Source organism: Macaca nemestrina, chromosome X (genome assembly GCF_043159975.1).
Source record: "Macaca nemestrina isolate mMacNem1 chromosome X, mMacNem.hap1, whole genome shotgun sequence".
NCBI classification, from domain to species: Eukaryota; Metazoa; Chordata; class Mammalia; order Primates; family Cercopithecidae; genus Macaca; species Macaca nemestrina.
The window spans coordinates 85,109,586-85,121,000 of NC_092145.1; the positions used below are offsets into that span (position 1 = coordinate 85,109,586).

Genomic DNA, 11,415 nt, shown 5'->3' on the forward strand with positions numbered 1-11,415 from the left:
TTCAATAGCTGCTTCTCCATTGTTTTGTACAGTGCATGATACATAGGAGGTGATCAATAAATATTTGTTGAAGAAATGATAAGCTGATTCTGCTTCTAGTAATGGAAGCAAAAGTAATTTGGGCTAAATTTCCTGCTTAAAAAAACACAAGAATATTGGGGCAAGATATAAATGATACACGTTTCAAGATATCTGAGATCTAATAAAGTAATGCAATATTATAAAGCCAAAATGCAGGATAAAAAGAAAACTGAGAGAGGCTGTTTTTCTCCTAAGGTCATTGGCTGATATAGTAGAGTCAGCTGAGAGAGAGAGAGAGAGAGAGAGGAGCTTCTGACAGACTCATGAAGCTACAAGAACAAAAGTTGGAATTGAGGACCCTTCAAAGAGGGAGAACTCCCAAGGGAAAAAAAAAGCCCAAGCCTTGGATTTCAACTTAGAAGGCATAAATACTAAAAGGAAGGGTAAGTCAACCTTCACTTGGATTGAAGAGCAGCTTTAAATTATCTCAGTCTCATATTGAATTAAGGAGATGTGAGATTGCTAGTGTCTCTAACCATGTGCCAGAAGTGAGTATAAATCCTTTCTAGATAAAGATAAAAATAACTGAGGCCTCAAACCATCTCTACTATAATTTTTCATATATAATGCCTACCATTCAATCAAAACTAACCAGGAGAAAGGCAAAGTGATAGAAAATTAAGACAAACAATAGATAATAGAAACACACCCTCAAGGATTGAAATAACGAGTAATCAAATGAAAATTTTCACATAATTATGGTCAGTATGTTAAAAGATAGTTGATTGTGAATTTTGGCAGAGAACCAAACACTATTTTATAAAAAGAACCAAATGAAAACTCTAAAATTAAAAAAAAAAAATGACAAATTATATTAAGAACTCAATGAGCGAGTTTAGAGGGAGTTTAGACAAAGCTGAAGACAGAATTAATGAATTGGAAGTTAAGTCACAGGAAAATACCCAGAATGTAAGATTATAAAAATATGCATCCATGTGTTCTAGGATGTCTGTGATTTCATGTTTTACATGTAAATCTTTGTTCCATCTGGAATTCATTTTAGTATAAGAGGTGAGATAAGGATCCAGTTTTACTTGTCTTTTTTTTAAACCCCCAAAATGGCAAGTCAGTAAATCCCAATACCACTTATTGAATTAATCTACCTTTCATGGGAGCCCTTTAAATAGAAACTTCTCCATTGCACATTTTAAATGGTTCAGTTGATACAAGTTCTATATATGGTTCATAAAATTCCTATTTAAAATGTAGTTCTGGAATCAGCTATATGATTGCAAACAGTTATCTAACCCCTCTGGGTCTGTTTCTCCACATGTAAAAATAGAGACGGCAGTATCTACCTTGCATTGTTCTTGTGAAGATTTTTTTTAAATAAAGTATGTAGAGGCAACGGTCTCAAAAAGAAAAAAAAAGAAAATACCCAGAATGAAGTATAGAGAGAAAAAAAAGGATAGAATATAGAGAAAAGTATGTAACAGACATAAAGGATGCTGAGAAAATGTCTAAAACAGGTTTGCTATGATCTGAATGTTTGTGTTCCCCCCAAAATTCATATGTTGAAATATCATCACCAATGTGATGGTATTTGATGAGGCTTTTAGGGGGCAATTAAATAATGAGGGCAGAGTCCTTGTAAATGAGATTAGTTTCCTTTTAAAATAGGTCCAAGGAAGTGCATTTATCCCTTCCACCACGTGAGGATACAGCAAGAGTGTGTCATTCTATGGATCAGGAAGAAGGCACTCACCAAACACCAAATCTGCTGGGCATGTTCATGGATTGGAAAACTGAATACCATAAAATGATGAGTTCCCCCTAAATTGATTTTTGGATTCACTGCAATCCCAATAAAAATCCCAGCACGTTTCTTTTTTTTTCTTTTTTGTGCAACATGACAAGCTGATTCTAAATGCAAAGGGCCAAGAATATCCAAGATACTTTTAAATAAGAGGAACAAGGTAAAAGGACTTGCTTTACCAGATAATAATAAAGTCCAGTGATTAAGATTGTGGTAGCGATGCAATGACAAAGAGACCAACAGAATAGAATAAACAGTTCAGAAACAATCTTGCACATATACAGGCACCTGATTTATGACAAAGGTGATGCTGTAGAGGACTGGGGGAAAGATGGTCCTTATAATTAATGGTACTGGATCAGCTGGATATCTATATTTTTTAAAATGAAGCTGTTTCTGTATCTTAGCATACACAAAAATTGATTTCAAGTGGAGTATAGACCTAAATGTAAATGTCAAAAACATAAAGCCTCTAGAAGATAATATGGGAGAATATCTACAATTTCAAGGTAAGAAAATATTTCTTAAATGGGACATAGAAAACACTACCCATAAAGGAAAATACTGAAAAATTAAACACATTAAAATTAAAAACTTCTGTTCATCAAAGGATACCATAAAGAAAGGTAAATCACAGATTTGGGAATGGCTTACAACATAAAAAATACAAAAATAGTTCATATTCAGAGTATATAAAGAATCCCTACAAATCTATAAGAAAAGGACAGACAAATTAATAGAAAAATGGGCAAAAAACTTGTATAGGCACTTCAGAGAAGATATGCAAAAGCATAATAAACATGAAAAGGAGCACAACCTCATCAGTCTTCGGAGAAATGCCAATTAAAATCACCGGATATTACTACAAAGCCACCCACCAGAATGGCTACGTTTAAAAAGACTGGCAATACCAAGTGTTAGTAAGAATATGAAACAACTGAAATTCTCATGCATTGCTGGCAAGAATGCAAACTGATACAATAACTTTAAAAAACAGTCATTATCAATAATGTCAAAAATATGCATCCCCTATGACCCAGCAACTCCAATCCTAGGTATACAAGCAATAGAAATTCAAGCATATGTAACCAAAAGACATGTACAATAATATCCACAACATCAGCATCCGTAATAGCCCCAGACTGGAAACAATCCACAAATTCATTAAAAATAGGGTAAATAAACTGTGGTATATTCAAGCAATGAAATAATATACAAAAATACAAACAAATGGCTGGGCATGGTGGTTCACACCTGTAATCCCAGCACTTTGGTACACTGAGGTGGGAGTATAGCTTGAGGCCAGGAGTTTAAGACCAGCCTGGGCAACATATAGAGATCCTGTCTCTATAAAAAAATTAAAAATGAGCCAGGCATGGTGGCATGTGCCCGTGGTCCCAGCTACTCAGAAAGTTGAGGTTGGAAGACCGCTTGCGCCTGGGAGGTCATGGCTGCAGTGAGCCATGATCATGCCACTGCACTCCAACCTGGGTGACAGAGCAAGACCCTGTCTCACACACACAAAAAATACAAATAAAAAATTACAGCCACATGCAGCAACCTGAACGGATGTCACAAAAACAGTATTGACAAAAAACTCCAGATCCAAAAGAATACACACTGTTTTATTTCATTTATATAAAGTTCAAAATGAACAAAACTAATGAACTAATCCAACTAGCACTATGTCAGGCACTGTGGAGAAAGATAAAAAAACTAATCTATGGTGTTAGAACTTGAGAGAGTGAGGAGGATATACTGATAACAATAGGATATAAGTAGGAGTTGTGGAATATAATAATGTTCTATTTCTTGACCTGGGTGCTGGTGACATGAGTATATTCACTTTGTAATGATTCATAAAACTGTACAAATATTATTTATATACTTTTCTGTGTATGAGTTATACTTCAATAGAAAAGATTTTTAATAAAAGAAAGAAATGAAATGAAAAGCTAAGTCCTGAGTATTTACAGAGGAGTCAGATAAAATGGTCCTCTACAGGCAAGGTAGTTTCTCTTGGTAATGTTCTTGGGAATTAAATGGCTTCAGAGGTTCTCTACTACAAAGAGATCTTCTCTATAAGGTAGTTACAGATAAATTACAGATTATTTTTTCACAAGATCTAAGACAGAAAGAAAGATATGAGACCTAAAAGCAAATAAAACAAAACATCAAACAATATATTACAGGAAGCTTTTTGTACCATCTTAGAGAGAAGATGTGAAACTGGGAGACTGACCACATGGTTAAGGCCCTTCTCCATTTCACTTTCTAATTATTCTAGAAATCAGTGAAACATTGCCAGTGGAACTATTTACTCACCTAAGCATAGCTGACAGGTCACAGGCTTAGCAAGACCTGAGGAAAACAGGCCTGTTACAGAAAGAGAAAATGTCTTTGTTTTACATAAACACGTCCATAGTCCCAAAAGAATATTCAACTCAACAAGTATTTGAGTACAGTAATTGTAACTAGCACTGTGTCAGGCATTATGGAGAAAGACAAAAATGAAGGTGGATTTCTAAGGAGCTCTAATGTAAAGACATAAAATGTATTTAAAAACAACAACAGCAATAACAACTAAAGAATGATTCTAAGCAGGATATGGTGGCTGGGTTGCAGCAGAGTTAGTGAGAGAGAAAATGGGATGGGAATAATGAAGCAAGTTGATCAAAAGTTCTGTATTTAAACCCACAGTAAATGTATTTTATCTAGATCCCACCTCCATTAAAAAAAAAAAATCCTTGGATTTATTCATTGTGCTCACCTTGAATCACCTCAAATGATTCCTAGTTATGTTCTTGATCAAAAAGCCTTAACACAGGTAATGTCAACTCTGGATACACTAATGGTCTATCTAGTTATGTCAAGCAACGTTTTGTAGAACTTTAAGGTTGACATCTATGACATCACCTCAAATAATTAGGAACATACTCCAAATAGCCCTACAGTTTTAAGTAAATCCGTATTGATCTACCCATAATTTTGACTATTACTTGAGACAATGAGTTGAATAAGATACTACCTTTATTTGCCTCCTCTTGAAAATAATTTTTCAAACATTAAAAAGTATCTAATACTTAACATTGTGTCTGGCAAAGCAGGCTTTCTATTTATTGAACTGGATTGTTAAGTTACATGAATATATTAACCATATTCATCTCGCTCATGGTTTGGTAGACTTTGATCATATTCCTCCTTCAGCCTCTTTCTATCCAGACTGAGAAAAAAACTAGAAAATCCCTTCATCCTTTTGATCAATTTAATGGGGTTTCTGAGGACTTTTATCAGCTGTTAGGCTTTTCTTGAGGAGCAGTCACCGGAATTTCCTGTCTGATTGTAGAAGCAAATCTGCTTTTGATCTTGTACATGGAAAAAATAAGTGTTTTGTAAGTGTTTTGTTGTTTTTGACACCCTTCCTGATGATACCCACTACATTCTTGGCCTTTGAGGACCACAATCACAACTGGAGCAACATCTCCACAGAATGATCAACACTGATTTTTAGTTTGTTACGCTGACAATCATATTACTGTATATTGTCCTAATTCAGACACAAATGAGATATCCCTTGCTCTTGAGATAATCTCCACCAACTATCCAGACAAATCTCAGCTACTTGGCTGCTCCAGCTGAAGGAGATGATTGATTACAGAAGGTCTGATGTGACTCTCTCACTTTATCATCAGCAAGTGTGCCCCTACCGGGGAGACTTTTCTAACATTTCACATGGAGAAATGTGCTCATCTCTCTGCTCTGTATCCTACCTGCCCTAACTTCCTTCTGTGCCCTGCTTAAAAAGTTTTTAAATTGAGAGATGATATGCACACATCTACAGTGATTTCCAGGTCCCTTTCTTGAGTCATAACTGAGAGCCCAGAGCCCATCATCTCATCAGAATGAATAGGTTTACTTTTGCCTACCTGCATGAAGTGTCTCTGACTGTTCTGCCCACTTGGTCTCATGAAAGCTTCCTGCAGTTTACTGTCATCGGCTTGCCTTCACTCCTTGCAGATAAACTAGTAAGAAACCTGAATGTACTGCCCGTTGAAGGATGTATATTTTTATCTTTCTTCCTCTCCATCCAAGATTTGCTGTAACAGCAGTTGTTTGTGTTGAAAAACTAAAATATAAAAATATGACCTACGTGGCCAAATCCCACAAGGCTGTTTACTTCCTTATTTACCGAATCAGAATCTGTCAGCACAATGTAGAATTCTGAGTGTCAGCAGATACTGAAAATTAAATGTCCCTGTAAAGCCAGCAGAGGGTGCACCAGGGCACTAGAAATTTTACCCAAGCTTGTAGCAGTATTAATTTAATACCCAATCAACTTTTTTAAAAACTTATTTTTGTATACTAAAACTAATATACAAGATAAGATACACAAGTTGAATAACTTAAACTTAAGTTGAATTTGGGCTAAAATTCCTTCAAAGTATACTCCAAATCTGAAAGTGAAGTTCAGGAAGAATAAGGAATACATGGTTAAACTTACTGTGGTCAAAATACAGGTAGAGTAGAACAAAATGATGCAGATCTGAGTGCTCTACTTTGCAAAAGTTCTAATATGGAGCTCCATCTTGCTGCCTCGCAAAAGGTCCCAGGAGGTAGTTGAGGGAATGAGCACCGAACTAGGAGTTAAGAGAGCAACTATCATCCCAGTTTTGACTCTAGTTATGTGACCTTGGGCAAGTCACTTTCCCATTAGGGCCTATGTTTCCCAAGGGAATCAAACAAAATGGACTCATATAAGCCCTTCATAACTCTAGGAAACTGATTCCAACTGATGTCAACAAATGTAAAGAGCTAGTATCCTTGCTTCTATTGCTCAAAAATATTAAAACAGAAAGAATAAAGGACAGAAGGTAGGAAGCTGTGTTTAAACCTAGAGAGAACTATTTTAGTGCCACACAAAGGGAGGTAACTAAATGCCATTACACACCTGTAAGAGTTTCATGCCATCACAGAAGCCCTAGAGTACAGCTGTTCTGCTAATCCCCAGTCTATAAAAGCGGCTCTGTCCATCCTGAATGCCAAAAAGTCTTGGCCAACATTTGACTAAAGAAGTTTAATTTTTTCATCTTTTCACAGAATATCAATGTTCAGCTGCTAAATATTTCTACTGGGCATTGGGGTGTGGGGGGAGTGGCAGTAGATAAATAAAAGGAGTCAGAATCCTAGTTAATTATCGTTTAGCTACAATGTTTAAAGTTTCAAGTATGAGAAGCATGTCTGCTGATTCTCTTCTTTGATAAGCTGCTATATAAATTGGAGTGTGCTAGTAAGACATTTTAAGGCTCAAGGCAACTTTACAACGGACATCTTTTTTGTTGTTGTTGTTGTTGTTTGTTTTTTTTTTTTAAAGTATCAGTCCTAACATTACACTATGATCATGAATGTGATGTCTCTATCAAGTGTACCACTTTAGATGGGAGGTCAAAGTGGCACAAATAATGTTTACAGAGTTGTGACAATGACTCTGGATGTGGAAGTAAATATAGAAGGCTTGGGTCCCTCACCTCAAGGAACTTATTTGTACAACTTGCTCTCTTCCCTAAGAGGTACAATTTTACTATTATTCTTTAGCCACCTCAAAAGGATCCTTGGATGCTTCTCCTAAGTTTCACATATGGCAACGAAGACAATATTTACATTAAGTGAACTAAATTTACTTGAATAAAGAGCTAGAAAGAGTGGAAAACAAACGCCAAAGCTAATAGTTTGCTAATAAGGGCACAAACACCATAAAGGCTGCAAAAACAAACAAAACAAAACTGCTCTTGGGGGACTAGTCCTGAGTAATTATTCCATTGGCAGATTCCTGTTCTCAAGCTAGCAGTAGCAAAAGCGCTTCCCACCCACCCTTCCCACCGCACACCTACCCCGCTTAAGAATCAGAACCGGCATGCAAAGGGTGAGTTTTATTTCCATAGATTTTTAAAATTGCTGTTCAGAAGTTGTCTAGCAAGACGGCATATTTCTACCAGAATTCCTCAGGGGCGCTGATCCTCACTAGAACGCTGAGGACAATCAGTCTCAAATTGCAGGTAAGTGTGAACAAGCCCACGTTCTGGTCAGCGCACAAGGACCCGCGCTGAAAATGCGGTTAAAAGTTGTTTCAACAGGCGGGCGTGGAGCAGTTATTACAGCTGTTTACAGCTCCAACTCCAAAGGGGAGCCTGCTGGTTCTGGCATCAGCTCTAGACACGAAAAAACAAGCACCGCGGGCAGAGAACCTCATCACGAGCAGAAGGGCCAAGCCGTTAGTCCGCCGGGGGGCAGCGCAGGCACCTCCTCGACGGGAGCTTCGCCAACTTTTCTCCAGGCAGCCCGCAGCCAGGGGCCGCGGGCGCGCGCTAGACTTTCCAAGTCAAGGGGTCCCCAGGGAGTCCAGATTGGGCCAGGGACCGAAGACAACCTGCCCTGGGCAACCTCTCCCCTGCTCGCCTGGTCCCTCCCTGGTCCTGCCCTCTAAATTGGCTCGAGGTGGCAGAGTGCCCCCAGGCCCCTGTGGCGGAGGGCCCTCGCCCTACCCGCGAGGGGAGGGGGCCGCCGCCGCCCCTACTAGGTGACTCACCTGGTGCCCGTCCTGGGAGTCAGAGGGGAGTGCAGCTTCTCCCGGTTCCAACGGCTGCTGCTGGGGTGACGGCTGCCCAAGGTGAGTGGTGATGGGGCTGTCAGGGTCGAGGCCACCGAGGCTGCTTAGGGTGCCAGAGGTGCCAGGGGTGCCCGAGCCGCCAAGGCGGGACTCGGCTCCCCGTTCCCGCCGCAACTCCGAGCGCAACTCTAGGTAGCAGCACAACGTCAGCAGGTGGAGGGCCAGCGAGAGGCCAAAGAAACCCAGGAAGAGCAGGCAACTGTTCCCTTCGCCCGCCCGGGCAGGGGCCCCGCGACACCCGCAGCCCTGGCTCCCTCGCTCCCGTGGCGCTGCCGCAGGCAGGAGTTCCCTGCGCTCCACCTCCGGGTAGCCCATGGCCTCCGGAGACACCCACTCTCTTGAGGCCCGGGAGCCGCTGCGTCTGCCTCAGCCGTTCACGACCTCTGACAGGCGGCTACTGTCCTGCCATCGGCTGGGGGCTGCAGGGACCCGTTCCTGCGCGACGGTGGCTGGGCGGGACGGAGCAGGGAGCAGCCGCATGTGCAGCTCCACTCCGAGGGGTGGGAAAGGGAGGAGGAGGGGCGGGAGAGAGGGACGGCTCGGCCAGCCGAGGGAATGAAGGAGGAGGTCCCGGCCGACCCCGCCCCATCCCTCAAGCGGCTGCCGGGACGCCCAACCACGGGGCCGCCAAGCCTCGGCGCCCCGCCCCGTGCCGTTCCAACCGGGCGTCCAGCCGCGGGGCGGGGCCTGGGGGCGTGAGGGTTCGCCTCTGTCTGGCCGCCCCACCCAGCTCTTCCCGCTTGCCCCGTCCCAGTTGGTGACTGGCGCCGTCGTTCATCCCTGGGCTCCGCCCCAGTTTAACCCTATATCGCCAGTACGGGGAGGAAAAGAGGGGGAGGCTACGAATTTGGGAACCTTGGAAAGAAAGTAGAGCAAAGAAAAGGAGGCAGAAACTAGCATTAATAGAAATGTTTGCAATTAACTGCAGTTGTTAATAACATCATCCAGTACTTATCTGTTGCTTCCAATCTTCAAAGCGTTTAACAGACGTTAAACTAATTAAAACAGCTCCGGGTTTGGAATGAAACCATGCCTGCTGTGTTTGCAATTTCAATGGCTCGCCCGAAGAAAAGGAGACCCAGGAGCCTGGGAACTATGGGAATGGGTGGGACTCAAGCAGCCTCACTCCTGGAGTGACTCTGAAGGCTCAATCTAAGTAACAGAGAAGCCGACCCATGCCAAGCGGAACTGAAATGATGTTGTCCCATGAAGGGTAAAACAGTCTCCTAGGATTTCTTAATTAATTCAACAAATATCTATTGATACAATGCAGAAAATGCTGTATGAGAGCATCCACAGCCAGAATAGATTTCTTCCACTGCAGCAGTTTTGATTGGAGAACATACGCCTTCAGTGAGTAGATAGGGAAACCGAGGGCCAGAATGAAGTGGATTTTTACAAGGGTGGTCCACAGAATGGTCAGACACTACTGGCATCTTTATTTACAGGCAACTGTTCTGGCCTCTCCACCCCTCCCATCCTTCTCCTGGAGTACTCCCTGGGGGAAGTTCAACAAGTCAGCCAAATGTTCCAGATGTACACTGCTGCAACTGCAGCATCTTCAACAGCTGCACCAATCAGAAACGGGTTCAGAGAAAGAAAAAAAAAAAGTGGCAAATGGCAGAACAATAGACCCTGAAATGAAGGATGGAAAGGATTAGTTAAATCAAGAGTCACAATTGACAAGAGTTACTAGTCTGAGATTATAGAAAGTGAAATGACTACAGCAGGGGAAGCATGTACACTTCATAGTCACTACGCACTCTCATTCCATGTTATTAATTGAGTAATGAATAATTAACAATTTCATTGACTTGCAGCGGGCATCTTGAGTGTCATCATGGAGGCTCAGCAATGCCAGGAGCACTTATGTGTAGGCCTAAGACCTAGGCTGGTGGAAGAGAAGAAAAACATAGATAGAGATAGAAAAGAAGACAAAAGAAGAGAAATAAAACACAAAACCAAAAGCATCTGCTGGCAGGTCAGTCCAGAGAGCACAGAGGTCATAAGCCTTAAATATATTAGCCACAGACAACTTTTCTCTATACACTTTGTGAATGGTCTCAGTGCTTCAAAAACATCTTCGTGTCCTCTCTTGAACCCCTACCCATGAAATATAAAGTTCACAAAGAATATCATCATGCTAGAGCTAAGGGGAAAAAAGGTGTCTAACAGCTGCTCTCAAGTCCTGCTTGTCCAGTCCAGGAATTCTAGATGCTAGGAAAACTGCCAGGCTGATTTACTTTAATTATCACAGCCCGGGATTATTGGAAAGAATGCTAGACCAGGAGTCAGGAGACTTCATCCTGCCACTAGGTTGCTGGGTCACTCTGAGCAAGTCACTGTGCTTTTCCAGGGCCTTCGTTTCTCTGGCAGTAAAATGAGGAGTTTGAACTTTAATAGCCTTTACACTGTGTTTTATCTGTGTTGTCACTGGCTGTGTTGACTTTCTTGCATACACAGTTTAAACAGGCTGCCCTTTCTTCCTCTAAAATGAAAAGGAAACAAATGACAGCCATCTCCTGGTGGTGACGGTGATGTTCAGGGGCCACACTGGTCTCACCTTACCATGTTCTACCAGGCTTGACTGAGACTCTGGATTACACCATTGCCCTCAGAAGCCCTGAGGGTTGCATTTGACCTGGGACGTCTCTTTGCTTCCCCAGAGAAAAAACATGTGTCATCATATGCAGTAGAAATGTTGGAATGGGGCAATCCAGAGAGGAATGTATGTGGTTATTTTTTAAGTGTTTTAAAGTGTTGCTTCAGTTAGCTTCTATGCTTCCATACATATCCTGTCCCCTAAAGCACAGGTCTCAATGACAGTCTGCAGACCACATCCAGTGTAGTGTTTGGTGCAGTATTGATTAAACCTTTGAATTAAAAAAAAAAAAAAGCAATTGTCAGCTATTGG

The 11,415-nt window shown here is 41.4% G+C and overlaps 1 protein-coding gene across 6 annotated transcripts in view; it reads right to left on the bottom strand.

The window, feature by feature from the left end:
• The window catches only part of LOC105476675 (ectodysplasin A), a 438,014-nt gene extending 429,002 nt beyond the window's left edge, over positions 1-9,012 (bottom strand). For all 6 annotated transcript variants that reach the window (XM_011732814.2, XM_011732812.2, XM_011732811.2 and 3 more), the window contains exon 1: positions 8,421-9,012. In XM_011732814.2, coding sequence (XP_011731116.1) covers positions 8,421-8,816 — 396 coding nt within the window. In that variant the 5' untranslated portion in view covers positions 8,817-9,012. The remainder of the gene's footprint in view (positions 1-8,420) is intronic.
• Positions 9,013-11,415: the final 2,403 nt, after the last annotated feature.